The 16,618-nt window shown below is 29.4% G+C and overlaps 3 protein-coding genes across 4 annotated transcripts; all 3 read right to left on the reverse strand.

Annotated features, from left to right (window-relative positions):
• Positions 1–290: 290 nt before the first annotated feature.
• LOC115885202 (glyoxal reductase-like) lies at positions 291–5,655 on the reverse strand. Its single transcript, XM_030904030.1, has 6 exons — positions 5,412–5,655; positions 5,168–5,248; positions 4,979–5,086; positions 4,777–4,915; positions 4,581–4,722; positions 291–1,141 (listed from the first exon to the last, which is right to left on the reverse strand). The coding sequence occupies exons 1-6, from the start codon at positions 5,542–5,544 to the stop codon at positions 800–802; spliced, it is 945 nt and encodes a 314-aa protein (XP_030759890.1). The 5' UTR covers positions 5,545–5,655; the 3' UTR covers positions 291–799.
• A 780-nt stretch (positions 5,656–6,435) lies between these two features.
• On the reverse strand, positions 6,436–7,312 carry LOC115885197 (histone H2A-like). The gene is made up of 3 exons (XM_030904023.1): positions 7,075–7,312; positions 6,856–6,988; positions 6,436–6,751 (listed from the first exon to the last, which is right to left on the reverse strand). The coding sequence occupies exons 1-3, from the start codon at positions 7,181–7,183 to the stop codon at positions 6,595–6,597; spliced, it is 399 nt and encodes a 132-aa protein (XP_030759883.1). The 5' UTR covers positions 7,184–7,312; the 3' UTR covers positions 6,436–6,594.
• Positions 7,313–7,948: 636 nt separating this feature from the next.
• On the reverse strand, positions 7,949–16,465 carry LOC115885196 (caspase-1-like). Of its 2 annotated transcripts, none has more exons than XM_030904022.1 (6): positions 16,030–16,465; positions 15,457–15,707; positions 13,009–13,158; positions 12,574–12,726; positions 11,187–11,391; positions 7,949–8,852 (listed from the first exon to the last, which is right to left on the reverse strand). In XM_030904022.1, exons 1-6 carry the CDS (start codon positions 16,191–16,193, stop codon positions 8,777–8,779), a joined length of 999 nt encoding a protein of 332 aa, XP_030759882.1. In that variant the 5' UTR covers positions 16,194–16,465; the 3' UTR covers positions 7,949–8,776. The 2 variants fall into 2 exon arrangements, with proteins under 2 accessions (XP_030759882.1, XP_030759881.1); XM_030904021.1 differs by having other exon boundaries at positions 11,187–11,421.
• Positions 16,466–16,618: the final 153 nt, after the last annotated feature.

The following is a 16,618-nucleotide window of genomic DNA, read 5'->3' on the forward strand; positions in this document are numbered from 1 at the left end:
TTAACCACGGGTTAACTCATTTGCCCTCTCATTTACCTACCAAAAAATAGTTTTTTTATCATAGTTTTTTTATCATAGTTTTTTATATTCAACGAACAGGGATTGCACGACAATATTTATATTTTTTTATAGGTCATAATAAAGTAGGTATATATTTCCATTTATTACTATTAAGATTAGATTGACTTGTATTTAAAAATATTGAATACAAAATTATAAATAAACAGGACTAACTTTTTTGGTTGAAATGAATTCCTAACAACTAAGGGCTTCGAAAATATTTACATGAATTACATAAAATAACTTTATTATTAATAGAAATACTAGAAAGAGATATTAATATTACATCTCTGATTAATAATTATCTTCTTATAGCCAAATAATTCTGTTTTTTGCAATTTAAATTTGTTGTCACTATTATTTCTCTTTTGCTTATTTTTTTTGCATTTAAATTTGCCATTTTTTTGTTAAATAAGAGTTTAAAAAAAAGTTACAAAATTTCACTCGCATTACATATTAAAATCAAGCATTAGTTTAAAAAACTTCATAATGGCATTAGAGAATTTTTTCATAATTATGCACACTTTGCATAGTCATTTGGCATAGACTTCGCAGAGAAAATGAATAAATCTGGCAACAAGTGGGCCATTTGACTTTTGACATTTAAAAAAAAATAATAGTGGCTCAGACTAATAAATAACAGTGCTTTCCTTGGACAAAAGATAATATTAAAAATATTTTTTACAAACATGAATTAAAAAATATAAATAAAATTAAATGTAATTTATAAATAACGGCTTTAAACAATAGTTGCCGGGTCCCACGAGTATTTGTTTGTTGAAAAGCTGTTTAAAGTTTGCATATCCTCTTCTGGGATATTAAAATTAAGGTCGATGTTTTCTTCAATATGATGTTTTGACCTAGCCTTGGGAATAATTGCCAAATTTTGTTGAAGCGCCCACCGAAGTAAAACTTGTGCAGGTGATTTTCCTAATTTTTTAGCAATTTCCACTACTTTAGGATCTTTTATTAAATCTGTATTTCCTGAACCACCTAACGATGAATATGCTTGCAGTAAAATATTATTTTTTCTACAATATTCTAGTAAATCTTCTGGATGATAATGCGGATGCCATTCTACCTAGTAAAAATCAATATTTTATTTGAAACATGCTTACTTCAGGTGTATTAAAATTCTATATGTATATTTCACAACTGATAATGTGACAACAGAAGAAAGCTGTTAATACCTACTTCTCGCATTTTAAGTCCCGTTCTCAGAACTGCGACTGTCGCCAGCGACACGACAAAAGAACCAATCAGATTTGTACAAAATTCAAACAGCTGTCAATTTTAAATTTAGTACAGCTCCCATTGGTCGTTTGAAGTGTCAAACTGTGTCGCCCGCGACACGACGCAGTTCTGAGAACGGGACTTTCAGCCCCGTTCTCAGAACTGCGACTGTCGCCAGCGACACGACAAAAGAACCAATCAGATTTGTACAAAATTCAAACAGCTGTCAATTTTAAATTTAGTACAGCTCCCATTGGTCGTTTGAAGTGTCAATCAGTGTCGCTGTCAGAACTGCGTCGTGTCGACAGCGACACTGATTGACACTTCAAACGACCAATGGGAGCTGTACTAAATTTAAAATTGACAGCTGTTTGAATTTTGTACAAATCTCATTGGTGCTTTTGAAGTGTCGCTGGCGACAGTCGCAGTTCTGCGGGGCTTTAGTTTTCCTCGTTTTGACATTTCACATTGTGCGCATTTCAGGGAACACAGAGGCTGATCGACCTTGGTAAAGAGGCTGACTGTTTTTGTGTGTAAAAAGATACCGTTTAGGGAACCGCTTTACTCAGCCACTCAGCCGCTGACCGTCCCTGAACGCGCCCATTGTATAGATATTTTGATTTTTAATTATAGATGTTAATAATTTATTTCATTTATTTCACATCTGAATTATTTTTTTTGCTATGCATTTATAGCACCATTAAAATGACCAATATAATGATTTAATTATTTTTTTTTATTAAATGATTTGAATTTTGTAGGGCTCAGTTTGTGCTCTTGTTACTTTGACAGCGCAGCAGGTGTTGCCATTTTTTTCAGTTTAGCGGTTTCAATCTAGCGGTTTTAATTTTTAGAAAATATACCGTATGATGTATGATCGAAGAAAACGGCGTCGGCGATGGCTATGAAATGAAGATCGCTTTCATTTTATATGGGAAATGTCATCGATTGTTATTTCCCAGCCAAGTGGACGCCGTTTATTTTTCGATAATACCGTATAAAATTAAAACAAAAGAATATAAAAGCCGTCTAATCAGTCAGGGTGCATCCACATCATCGTCGGAAAAGCAGAACGGCCGATCGGCTCCGGCAATTCTATTGGCTGAAATTTTTGACAGATGATTTTTTTGAAAAAAAATCAGCCAATAGAATTGCTGGAGATCGATGCGCTGATCTGCCGTTCTGCTCTTCCTACGATGGTCCCTGGACTCATACATATACAGGGTGTCCCAGAAATAAGTGCAAATATTGGGGTGGTAGATCTCGATAAAAGAAACATATTTTCTCTTTATCGTTTTTCAAATAAGTCAAAAATAACGTTATTAACGAGTTATTTTACATTGAAAATTAAAAAAAAATATTTTTTGCTAAAATTTTGAGAACCACTGGATCTTTTCTGGATTTTCTTTCTTGTAAATTTAATCTAATACCTATGTTGCCATATTATCAAGAAATTATGTTTTTTAACTAAAAACTAAAAAAAATTCCAAAAAATTTCGAATTTTTAAATTTTTTTTTTCGCGAAAAAAACTTCGTAGGCCTGTTTCGGGGGTTGAACTATACTACTAGTTAAAATACTTGCACTTTTTTCTGGGACACCCTGTATAGTATGGGACTCACCCTAAGGGATGATTTCGACAGACGAGATACAAAAAATGACAGAAAATATAATTTATCTGTGAATTAAAATGACAGACACTACTCACGCTGTCATGGATCCCCTCGTTGGACAGAGGTCAGGTTCAAATTTTTTCTAATCTTTTTTTTAATTTGCGAGTATTTGTATCAATATTCTCTTCTTTTTCAATAATATAAAGATATTTAAATCTGGTGAAAATATTTCTTTATATCATTTACATATAATTATTTGTAAATAAAATAAAATTAAACCATATTTTTTTATTTTAGCGGATTCTAATAACGTCCGCTAAATACGTATACGATGTTAATGTTGACTGTTGCCAACACAGTTTTAAAGACAGTTTTCCGTCATGATACAATAAACGAAAGATGAGATCCTTGGCGGTCGCACATTGGTTCTCTGCGCGCATGACGTCACCAGGGTAGTAATTTTCTGTAAGCACTGCCCAAGGATACTATAGAGATAAGGATAGTTCGATTCCTATCTTCCTGCACTGTCAGTTTTTTTACGTCATCTACTGACCGAGTTGAAGTTGGCGCCATGTTGGCGCTAAAGATTTTAGACAGTGAGTAAGCCCTCCATAACAGTGAGTTATTTTTGCATTTGACGGACGAGCGCACAGTGCGTTGGAAGATAAATTTAGCGGGACAAAAGCGTTTGGTTAGAAATAAGCCAAAAAAACTGATAAGAATAAATGGTAGACATTCCAATTGATACAAAAATGCATGGATATTCTTTGTATTTCGATACATTTTTATCAACCAAATTTGGTCGTTTTCTGCTCAGCAAGGCAGAGATCATACGAAAACACAATATTTACAAGTGTTTATACATTTTATTAGAAAGCCAAATTATGTTGAAGATTGCCAAAGGTATGTACTTTTCTACTGTACGTATATTATTTGTTAAAATCCTTAGTGCCTTTGTTCTGCAGATATCAAACTTTCACTTTTTTTCAAATATCGATATATTGAATGATGTAGATCTTTTGAGTTACCAAATTATATAAACATACATACAATAAATTAAGTTGTTATTAAATAAATATATTTAACCATATAGTTGGTATATATTAGACCATTTGCTACGTTCTTAGATTTTAAGTCCCAAACATTGCTCTTGAAATTTTGTCCCGCTAGAATAACCATCCGCCGCACTGTGGAGCGCTGGTCAGCGCGTGACGTAGCATTCCACGGCGACTACGACAGCGGCGATTTGACGCGATCGAACAGTCCTTTAGAAAAATAAAAAAGTAGTTCTTTGATATATATTACGATGACTAACCAATTATAGCAAATTCATTTACTTTACTTCCAACGACAGGTTTCTGCCTAATAGATTTTCCACATACTACACTATCAGCTCTGCGAAATAGGAAAAGTAGTATTTCAAAGGAACTGTTTAGAATACAGTATACAGTCCTTGAGCACTGCCCACTACATACATTAATACCTATCTTATCTCTATTATTTGTATCATGGTTTTCCATCATACTGGGAAAAATGAAGATTTAGATTTTCTATAAATACTTATATGCTTTAGATTTAGATGGTGTGGAGTACTCTTACTTCTTACTCTGTTTATATGAGATTCTGATATAAAGAAGGGTAAAAAAACCAAATACCCTGTAATATCTAGTAATTACCTGATTTACCGCTGGTTTAATACCATGATCGTTTGCCAATAATTGTTCTAAATGTCTCACAAGATAATTTGATACTCCTATATTTTTAGTTAATCCATCTTTTACTCCTTGTACCATTAACTTCCAACTTTCATCTCTCAATCTAAAGTAAAATAGATATGTATTAAGAAAATGAAACGGCCTGCACTAATATCACCTTGAATTGTTGGTATTTGAGGCATTTGTTTTATAAGCACCAGGCCAGTGAATAAGATAAAGGTCAACATAGTCAGTATCAAGTTTTTTTACTGATTCTTGGAGTGCCTTATATGCAGATGGGCCTTGATCATCGGGTGCTAAAATTGAAAACTTATAAACACCCATGTACTAGATATTAATTATCATATATCTAATCTTACAAAGTTTTGTTGTTATCCATATATCCTTTCGTGTCAAATTATACTTTGGTAGTAATTCTTTTAAAGCCCTACCTATATCTTCTTCATTCCTATAAACTTTAGCTGTATCTGTAAACAATAGTTATATTAATATATACCTAATTTTTTATGTTACTTATTGTGAAAAATAAAAATAAATAGAATACTAACCAATGAGACGATACCCTGAAGCTAAAGCTTTATCCAAAACATCTCTAATCAAATCATATCCTTGAATCTGATATGTTCCAACTAGGAAAAAAAATATATTTTCATTTTACAATAATAAATCAAGTACCTGCTGTCTGTTAAGTACGTGAATATAAAAAAATCGAATAAGCAAGCTTTTAGTTAATAAATCAGTATTACAAACTACTCCAAAGTAAGCACAATCAACTTAAAAACAAATACTTACATCCTACTAAAGGCATTAAATCATTGCTTGATAATTTATAATTCATATCTTTAGCAAGTACAACTTCAGCTTCAGCTCTTGATCCAACGGCAATAATTGCTGACGTCACGAGTACTAAATAAAATACAATCATTTTGAGGACCTATCGAGTCGATTATCAGTACACGATAATTTAAGTTTTCTATGAATGGAAGCTGAAACTGCAGTATGCTGTACTGAAATGTGTTTATATAGGTGCATTTTCTTTTATTTTTAACCAAGATGGAATGGGATTCCAAGGTTATCAAGTTTTTAATTATATTCATATGTTATATGGCTAGTTGGTCCTATTTACATTTAACCCTATACATAAATAAAGATTTATTATAACAATTAAATGTTAAATAAAGGTATAATCGTGATCAATAGTGCCTATAATTGCATGAGAACAGGAAAATGTTCAATTATATAAATCTTATTTATATTCAATAAATCTACATTTAATTTGTCTACATGACAAAAGATATTATTCATGCATAGGTTTAATAAAGATTGTGTTAGGTGCATAACATTATGCACCTAACACAATGCTTTTATGAATGAATTAATTCATTAGGTACATAGGTACCTAATGAATGTGAAAATATTTTTTTAGTTTTGTTGCAATAAATAAGAAATGGAAATTATATTTAGGGTAGGTATCTTAGTTCTTTATAGGTCTAAATACTACCCACTTTTGTTACATATTTAAAATCAATAGCATGTATTTCACTATCTCTCTATATGATATACCAGCATCTAAAATCATAAAATAGTAGAACATAATATTAATTCTTATACTTAGATATAACTAGAATAATATAGAGTATACTTATAATTTCCAAAATTATCCATTTTCTACAGATAAATCAGTTGCATTCAGTTAGTCAAACAACTAGTATTATGCCTATAATGCTCATTACTTCTAAAACAATTTTTTTACAATTAATGATGCGTTACCAGAAAAAGTATGCATGTACTGTAGAACAGCAATGACAGACACTTGTATAATCTTAACACATGAAACTTTATTTAAAAAAACTAAATGGCAAATGCTTACAATTAACTTAAAGTACGAAAAAATTACAATTAATATAGATAACAATCATAAACAGATAGAAAAATTATTACAACTACATTAATTAAAATAACGAAATACATTCTCTTAGTAATCTTGAGACTGGCTCTTGCCAGCTCCAGACCCAGTTTTCTTCGGTAAAAGAACTGCTTGGATGTTTGGCAACACACCACCTTGGGCTATAGTTACACCAGAGAGAAGTTTATTCAATTCTTCATCGTTCCTTATAGCCAGTTGCAAATGTCTAAAAAAAAAGAATAACAAAATAGTTTTACATAGATATATTCTCGCTTTTTCTGAAACTAATTCAGCATATTTTTAGTTTCTTTAAATGTAATATCTAATTACCTAGGTATAATCCTGGTCTTCTTATTATCCCTAGCCGCATTACCAGCCAACTCCAATACTTCAGCAGCGAGGTACTCCATTACAGCTGCCAAATACACCGGAGCTCCTCCACCAACACGTTCAGCATAATTACCTTCAAAATGAATTAAATATATTTAAAGATTCTTTTGTCAAATACAATTTGCTAGTATTTTAATGTATCAACTACGGGATAAATACCTTTTCTCAAAAGTCGATGAATCCGACCAACTGGAAATTGTAAACCAGCTCTACTGGAACGAGTCTTCTGTTTCTGCTTTGCTTTTCCACCTTTACCTCTGCCAGACATGTTTAAGAATTATTCAAGAATACAACACAAACGATCAACACCCAAGCACGATCAAGAATAAAATGGAATAAAATACGGCGGGAAACTCTAAAATTATACCGGCAAAAACGGTTGTCGAAAAAGGGCGGGATTAAATTGTTTTTATTGGTTATTTTTTCTCTCTGACTTTTATGTGTAAAAAGACAAAGATAAACAACATAACAACAAGATCATATATAAATATTTAATTATTTAAATGCTTTATTTATTTAAATGCCTTACCATAGAACCTTAATATTTTATTTATTTAAATGCCTTACCATAGAATTTAATTTTAATTCACTAATATAATAATATTTGGATCAGGTTCTATGGCTGTAAATCCATGGTAAACCCTTGGGCTGTAAAGGCGCGATTTTTGATTTTTGTGGCCTGCCTAGAGATAGTTATTAATTTTATTATTAGCTTTCTTTTACACTATATGTTTGCTATATGTTTATATGTATGGCTGTTAAAGTTACTTTAGCTTACGTTAGTACGGGTTCAATCTAGACTAAAGAAAAAGGTTTAAATAAATCATAGGTTAATTTAAATTATTGTTTATATACAAATTAGGCTTTAAAAAATACACTAGATAACCAGGAAATTTGTATAAAATATTTGAATGCCATGAAAACGTCCGAAATTAGGAAGCATGAAAACTAGATTAACAGTTGATTATGCCTGTCGTGTCAAAATAATATATTCTCTCGCTGGACAAACCATATACATAATTGAATAGAGCCATTAAAAATGCAAACACGTAATTCCTTATTTATTTATATAATAAACATATAAATTGAAATATATGATATAAAAACACTAGGCAATAAAATACTAATTCTAATGTATGTGTATAATAGGAATACAAAAAATATATATAAATTATAGCTATGTATGTCATGAGCAAAATAATACATCTGGAACTTATAATAATTTATAGAAATTCAACAAGCCACTAATAAGAAAATATTTGATATACCCATAATATTACTAGAATTTATTGTAAAATATATTTTAGAATAATAAAAAGTTGGGGTAATCAACATGAAATATTAGTAGTTTGTAAAAAAATCAACACTATTATTAATTTTAATCTTAATGGTAGACTTTTGAAGGAGAGATGGAACTTGAATGGTTAAGATATGATATTAAGAAACTTGAAATTCATTCAAAACCAATCAAAAGGCTACCTACACCTATAAATCTGACTAAAAGTAAAATACATTATACTATATAAATGCAATGTACGTTTGCCTATTTGTATATATGTAGTTATTTTATACTGTAAATTGACATATATAATATAGTTAAGACACTTTAATGAAAGACCATGGCACAGCACTATATGTAGAAATGTTAATTAAAATAATTTGGCTAAAACCAGTATTGCAATAGCCATATCACGCATGGTCCATTTTATACATATATGAATTCTACACAATTAATCCTATAAATTGATTTTAAAAAATATATTAACTACACCTTTACTTATCATATATTCATATATGGAAATATTGGCTCTACGTTGAATTGAATATTTGAATCACTGGCTGTTTGAATTCATTGCTTTTATTAGGTTTTAAATATCCCGCTAAACCGCTTTCTGGGTTTTTTAGCCTTGATCGCTACGCTACTATCCAAATTTGAGCTAAAAGTTTAAAAACGGCTTTTAGATATAAAAATATGTGCTCATCTCTATGGCAGTGATTTTTAGAGATAGTGTTCCTAGATGAATTATAGCATTTCATTTATGATATTTTTTTAAATATTAAATACAGAGTGTGCCATATATAAAGTTCGCAGAAAATGGAAGAAATTTTTGTTATTGAGTTGTTGAGAAAAAGTCATTATGACATGTCATACAACTATCCAGTCTTTACATATGCAAAAATGGCAATAAGTGATAAATTATCAAAAAAATAAGGCTTTTTTAGATATTTTGTTACCGAACCAAACTTTTAGTGTATGCAAAGAGGATTTTTATAATTTACTGCCATGACAGTTTGTCGCATATGTTAAAATGATTATTTTTGTTATTGGGCATGTTGAAGTAATTCTGTATTAACTTTTTTCCAATAATTAAATAATAAAAAATACCATTTATTATGAACTTTTATCGCACACTGTATAAACATAAATTTTATTAAAAAAAGTAGTTCAAATTAAAAAATCTATATCCCACCTAGTTACACTATTTTAAAGAGGATATATTTACAAAAGTGTTTGGCAAAATATAAATTTTATTACTAAACTCAGATACTAAAATATTGTTATCCTTTAAAATTAACATGAATATTTGTATAAAAAGCATTATATACTGTGTGATCAAAAAGTTATGATTAAATATACTTTGACTTAAGACAATTTAAGAGAAGTTAAAAAAATCCAATGTAATTTTTATAAGAATCGTTTCATCCATCACCACATACAGGACGTTTAATCATAAAACTTCTTGATCACATACACTTTTAAAAGGGTTTTATTGCACACATAATTATTAATAAAAAGATTAATAGCAAAAAAAACAAACTGTTTTTAAATTTTTTATCTCTAAAAATTAATACTAGATACTAATATTACCTATAAAATTATATTTATTTGAGTTTTTATTTAAATTTTTTGAATAAAAGAACTAACATTAAAAATTATGTGCACAAAATCATGTTAATCTTTTTTCATCAGATCTTTATAAAACCGTTTATTGTACCATCTGCACATGTGCAGTAACGTAGTTCTACTTAATTTATTTTTAAGTGCACTAAGTACAGTGAACGGCCTTTAATTAATATTAGCTGATCGCATAAACCTATTTCTGAATTCTGATTACCATATTACTAGCAGAGAAAGGTTATGAAACTTAGTATATATGTATTATAGCATGAATGAATGACAAATGACAGGAATAAAAGGCTTTTAAAGATCAGTCAATTTGTCCGACACAAGAGCAAAACAAAGCTAAAAATACTTTTCTTTTGAGATAAAGCCAAATAGGATATTTTCTTGAAAAGTAATAGTAAATATGTTCACATCACTAATTGAATAATAAATGTGTGCAACAAAATTTGTAGCATATAGAAATAAAATATATTGAGTAATCAAAAAAAGTTCATGCGGATTTACGTTTAGGCATGCCCAATAACAATAAAAAATCACTGTAACACATGTCATGCGACAGCTATCCTTTTAACTATCTAAAAATCCATTTTCAATATGCAAAAAAAAAGAGTTAGATGACAAAATACCAGAAAAACAAAGAAAAAATTATATGTCTACATATAGAATTTCTAAAGTTAAGTTGAAATAGCTTAGGGCTCTTAATTTCGGCACTGCCTTTGTTGGCATCATCTGCGCAAACACATTAAGTGTCCTATATCAATTCAACTGACTTTTTTCTCTTCAATTACTTTATCAAATTTCATAACTATACCAAATATTTTCAAAAAATAATAAGTTAAAAATCAAAGATGTCCATTTTTAAGATACCCAACTTGTTGCAATGGCCTATATAAAAGAAAAACTTAATAAACCTAATATTTTTTTATAACTGGCACAGACAGTTGTTGCATGACATATGTCATTTTTTTCTGCTGATGGACATGCTAAAGAAATTATAAACACTTGATAAAAAATTTCCTATTTGGTTGTGAATTTTTTGGCATAGCCTGTATATTGATACTTGACATGACTTATTTCCCATCTAAAGAGGGGGATACATTTATTGAAATACAGTATAAACTTAATACAGTTATAAATATTGCACTTAAAGATAATGAAATATAATAAAATAGGATATGGAACTAAGATTATATGGAAATAAATACCTATAACTTTTAACTGGTCCATAGCAACTATTATCTTTTGTAATTTGTAGTAAATGTGTAAATATTTAGCTTTGTTCCCGCTCCGACACAAAATAAAGGAAACGATTATTTACAACAAACCAAGCAGATTATCTACAAACTATTCAGTAACACCTGCATACCCTGGCACGTTGAACTGGATGAGTCTGGTGAGCATGCTCATCACGCAAGGAATCTGTTTCTGGCGATGCATCGTTATGGAATCTGGAACGTTACTTTCGAAATCCATGGCCACTCTTTGCGACACAAAGGTTAAAATGGTCATCAGATCCAATTCGTGGGCTCTTTGTCTCAGTTCTTCGCAAAGAGCTTGGACGAACCACGAACCTTTAGTAGTATTACGCCACGAGTAGTATCCTGAAAATGAAGTATCAGGTGTTTTTTTTGTAATCATGATAGATGGAATTTATGATTTCTTTTAATGAGTATGAATCAGATACTTTTTAAATTTTATTCTAAATTATCTTATTCTTAATGTTACTTACAAAATGAGAATTTTGAGTACATTTAAAACAAAAAGAAGAAAAAATTTATAACAGACAAGAATTAAGAATATGTTATCCTTAAGAAAGAAGGTTCTTAAAGAACAGGTAAATGGATATCTCCTGTAACCATTTAGTCTATATACTACATGTCTAAAAGATCATACCAAATAAACTTTTAGTTGCGTGATTAAGCTAGACCGGCACAGCGTTGCCGACTTTTGCATATATTTTCATTTTACAACTGTTATTGTTTACATCAACAAAACTAACCTCATAGACTTAAAATAAAATATAGACTACACTATTCACATCTAAACGCCATCAAACAATCATTTTTGTACACTTTACTTCTGGGTACAGTCGACCACAGCCGACCGAGCCGTCCTCCTTCAGCCTATGTTGTCACGTCTTTAATATTATCAATATTTTTTTTCTTATTATACACATATATTGAGATATTAATACTGCATTTTAATAAAGTAGGTTTTAATATTCCATAGATATATTAAATAGTCCTTATACTACTAAATTATAAGTCGGATACTATTGAAAAAGGATAAATTCTTTACAATATGGCAACACCGATAAGACGCGAGGTCGCCTATTCATTCTTTTGTTATCTTGTAGGACGCGTCGCACGTGTGTAGTAAAGCATTGTTGCCGCTATGTCCCTGGCTGTATTATCGCATTTTCTTAGTTTGTAGTCCTTAAGTGTTTTTTTATTTCCTTTTTCTTTCATTCAAGAATTATAAAATATGGTTCGGTTTATGTCTATATATTACATTATTGAAAAACTTTTCATCATATTATTATTGAACCTCAGTTGTCACATAAAATGTCAACATCATTTATTTTTAATGAAAATACTCAAATGATTCCTTTTTTTATAAATTAATAGGTAATAATAAAACTTTCCTATTTGATGTATGTATACTTTGATGAGAATACAAAGGTACAAATCTAACTATGTAATAAATACTGGTAAACTTCTATAACAAAACCGTTAAAAAAATGATGTACCTACCTTTCACTGTAGAATATACAATAAGAAAATCAGCTTGAACAGGGATTTTGTAAGTATTGTGCATGTCGCCATCAGTTTCTGTAGTATGTAAATGGACACCTCCATCTAATTTATCTCCCTGACAGGCTTGCAAAAAAAACATTTTTGGCTTTCCTAGAATTATAAATCGAAAAAAAAATACATACATCAAACCGTAGAAAAAAAAATAGGCGTCAAATTACCCCAGAAATATCGATCGATGACATACATAGTACATCATAATCCTTTCTAAGGTTGACGTCGTTCTTTTTCGATCATACAGTATATAGTCTGCCCAATGGAAGATCCCTGACAGTGACGGTCGCATTTGTCATTTTAATTCATAGGCAAATTATATTTGCCGTCATCTGTTGAAATCTCCCCAACTCGTTAAACAGACTACAGATAACAACTTACCTGCTAAAGATGGACATTTATCGGCAGTAAAAAGAGACCATAAACTTTCAGGTTTATAGGGTGTGTCTTTCGCATAAACTATATTCATTTCTCCATGAGACAAAATAGCAAACATAACACAATCGTGATTTGTATGGTCCATTTTTGATACTGTAAAAATAAACATTTTGTTAGCAAATTTGAAAAGTACTACATATAGGGAAAACGTTAATTTTTTAAATTAAAAATACAAAATAAGATAACTTATTATTAGCACTTTTACAATATACACAGATTTGGTCACCCTGAATCAGTGAATAATGTCTTCTTTGTGATATTGCCGGATTTTCCATTAAAAATTTTAAATTGAACAAGGAGACTTTTCGAATAGTCTTACGCTTAATTCTTTAATAATGCCTATCGCGCGTAAAAGACGGCAGTCCTGCATTTACTTGTGTCTCTGTCTATCAACTGGTTACATGTCAATAGTTTATTTCTTTGTTTTACTCATTAAAAATTAAAATACAGACCAACTATTTAGATTTAGCAAGCCAGTATTTAGTTATTGTATACAAAATATATTTTCATACAAAAAAATTATTTAGTACGTAAATTCCATAAATCGTATTTGGTGTTCAGATATAAAGTACAACTTTTAGTAAAATAATAACTCATTACCAATTGATAGTAGTATAACGCAAAAACATGTTACTATAAGATGAAACAGGATAAAATAATTATTACTAAATGACATGACAATAACTAATCCTATAACAATAGTTATTTTTTATTATATGTATGTATTAATATCTATACATAGATAAGTATGTATTAAATTGCATATTTACATTTTAAAAAAGTTATAATGGATATCTTGTTGGATGGATAAAGTGATATGAGTTTAAAGGTCCAATTTAAAGCCTACCTCTCAAGATTTATACACAGGGTGTAGATAAAAAGTGGATAAAAGTTCAGAATAGTTCTGAAAAAATAAAAAGGGTTTTTCATATAAAATTCTGGTTTGGCATCTCCCTATAAAGCATTTACTTACATAGTAATACCCTGTAATACCAATTTTATTGGTTTATTTAAAAAATAACAGCTTATACTCAAATATGATTGGAGTGACGGAACAACGGACGACGCATAAAGGATGCATATAAACTCACCTTTACTATAAAATGTGATTGAATATTTTGACAGGAGCATACTGCATTTATTGTGCAGTTTTAATGGGAAACCAAAAAAAATCTATATATAATATATAAATTGTCTGTTCTTTATGCCAGAAAATTATTTATTTCAAAATTTGTCACAGGTAAAAGTAAGGGGCTATAGCTGTTAACAGCTAGACTTTCAACATTTTTAGTGTCAGCAGTTTTTGAAAAGTCAGTAAAATTTGAAATGAAACCTTTCTATTCATTTTAAAGAGTGCCTTCGCACTTTTACATCCTGTAAAAAATACAAAACATACATTCTAAAAAATAGATCCAAATATTTCAAATTTCAAGTACTTGTGGTCCTTGAAATTGTATTGAATTGATCAATATTTTTATAAAAATTATTTATTTAAGTGACCTTAAAATACGCTTTATTTTTTGAAAGTACTAAATTCTGATTAGAGTGACTCATTTTGATGAAAATATTTACAAAAAGCAACCAAGAAATAAAATTAATTGGATTAATAGATTAAAAATATCAGATGTAGCACTGATATGTTTTTTATACCAAATCAAATAACCTGTTTTTAAGGAGTTTTTGATACAAGACATTTTTGTTATCAGGTTATCATTAAAATACTCCTCATTTCTTTAAAATAATAGATCCCAAGTATGAGTAACTAATTTTAATGTAAATAATATCTACAAAAAAGCAATGATAAATATGCCAGGATTAGATGAAATATAAATAATAGATATGGCAGATGGCAGTGATATGTATTTTATAACAAATCAATACATTTATCAAGAAGATAGATTATTTTTTATCAGGTATTACTCCCAACTTTATTAGAAGTGGTACTGACATTGCATGGAAAAAAAAACTGATCAAAAATATCTACATACCTACTTAAAAAAGCAAGATAAAAATAAACATACAGATAAATTAATATTTGATAAATGCATATTTGATTTTCAGAATAAATCATAACATTTTCTATACAAATATCTGTTATGGTTTAGAAATACAAGTATCTTTTTTGTTACACATTTTTATTGAACTCTGAAGTGTTACTTTATCTGAAAGAAATAAATATATTTTTAAAGTCTACACAAAACAATTTTAGTACATTCTATTATTTCTAACTAGTATCCTCACTACTTCATTTATATATCAAGTAGTTTCTATGAAATTCATTTTAATTAGTGTTAATAATTTATTTTTTAATATTAACTTCTATAGTACACTCTAATATATAAGGTTACAAATTATTAGTCAGTTTCCTTCAAGATCATGATTTGAACTTACCTGCTCTTACTTGACTTTCTAAATCTGTATAAATTAAATCTTTAAAAACCATAACTTCAAATCCCAAACTGGAAAGGCACAATTTTAAATTATTACAATCTTCATTAGTTCCTGAACGAGATTTTAGACCTCCACATTCAAAAACTTCATGGTTAAAAATTAATGCTAAACCTCTCTTTGGATGGTTCATTTTATAGTGTGTAGCATACTTTGGAACAGGCATTGGAGCATAAACTTCTCCAGGGCGACCCCTGTAATAATATATTTATTAAAAAATCTATAGACATATTACAAAGACAATGAATATACAATAGTATTGTAAATTAAAAACATTTAAATATAGATGTACCACATGACAACTTGTTAAATTATTAGGTAAATATAATTTTATGGTAAATGTTTAATAAATTATTAGCAGAGATAGAAGCTTATAATTGATAAATTATTCAATTTATAATACACAAAACTAAATTATAAAATTGGATCTTATACATAGTACTGAATGTAGAAATCCCTTTCTTTTTTGAGCAAAATATTTCATAGAATCATGTTAATAAAAATAATATTAAATACCCAGGTCTGCCAAGAGCATCTCCTTCATCATCGTTTTCGTTTTCTTGAAATTCATATTTTCCATTGCCATTAATACAATTTCCATCTTCAGCGTCATGGTATTCTTCTGGAGCGTGGTCTGTTCCACCAACCTCATCCTCTCCTTTACCGTCCATTGTAGACATTTTAATAACTTCTTGAAGAAAAAATAAAAGAGGAACAAAGCAACTTATAAACTCGCCTGTGGTTTCCAAACAAATGAATTAGTCCTGGGCAGCTAGGCACAGGTCCTGGGGTTTTTTTATCTTTAAACGATGCTTTCAACGTATGTTTGTGATAAGTGGGAAACTCTTCTTTGTTTACCCCGTTTACTCGATATCTTCGTCTTTGTTATTGAAAATAATGTTTGTTATCTCTTTTTATGACTCGAGAACATTATTTATATGCTTGAGAATATCTATTACATAAATATAATATTAGAAATCAAAAATATATATAAACATTCAGCAGTACTATTTTTCTTACCTTTTTCTGTTTTATTTACAATCACCGTTATTTTTTGAAATTTAATTCATTTTTCATGTGTCCTTGAAACAGTCATATATAAATG

Source organism: Sitophilus oryzae, unplaced genomic scaffold (assembly GCF_002938485.1).
Source record: "Sitophilus oryzae breed Bouriz unplaced genomic scaffold, Soryzae_2.0 scaffold_377_pilon_pilon, whole genome shotgun sequence".
In the NCBI taxonomy this organism is placed as follows: domain Eukaryota; kingdom Metazoa; phylum Arthropoda; class Insecta; order Coleoptera; family Curculionidae; genus Sitophilus; species Sitophilus oryzae.

Bases quoted from the DNA above. Each gene is read 5' to 3' on its own strand.
- LOC115885197 (XM_030904023.1), bottom strand. From the start codon at position 7,183: ATGTCTGGCAGAGGTAAAGGTGGAAAAGCAAAGCAGAAACAGAAGACT. The intron at 6,989-7,074 runs GTATTTATCCCG...TTCATTTTGAAG, and splicing joins TCATCGACTTTTGAGAAAAG to GTAATTATGCTGAACGTGTT. The intron at 6,752-6,855 runs GTAATTAGATAT...CTTTTTTTTTAG, and splicing joins AAGACCAGGATTATACCTAG to ACATTTGCAACTGGCTATAA.
- LOC115885202 (XM_030904030.1), bottom strand. From the start codon at position 5,544: ATGATTGTATTTTATTTAGTACTCGTGACGTCAGCAATTATTGCCGTT. The intron at 5,087-5,167 runs GTTAGTATTCTA...TATTGTTTACAG, and splicing joins TTCAGGGTATCGTCTCATTG to ATACAGCTAAAGTTTATAGG. The intron at 4,916-4,978 runs GTAAGATTAGAT...TTTCAATTTTAG, and splicing joins ATGGATAACAACAAAACTTT to CACCCGATGATCAAGGCCCA.
- LOC115885196 (XM_030904021.1), bottom strand. From the start codon at position 16,193: ATGTCTACAATGGACGGTAAAGGAGAGGATGAGGTTGGTGGAACAGAC. The intron at 13,159-15,456 runs GTAAGTTCAAAT...TTATTTTTACAG, and splicing joins AGAAAGTCAAGTAAGAGCAG to TATCAAAAATGGACCATACA. The intron at 12,727-13,008 runs GTAAGTTGTTAT...TTATAATTCTAG, and splicing joins TAAATGTCCATCTTTAGCAG to GAAAGCCAAAAATGTTTTTT.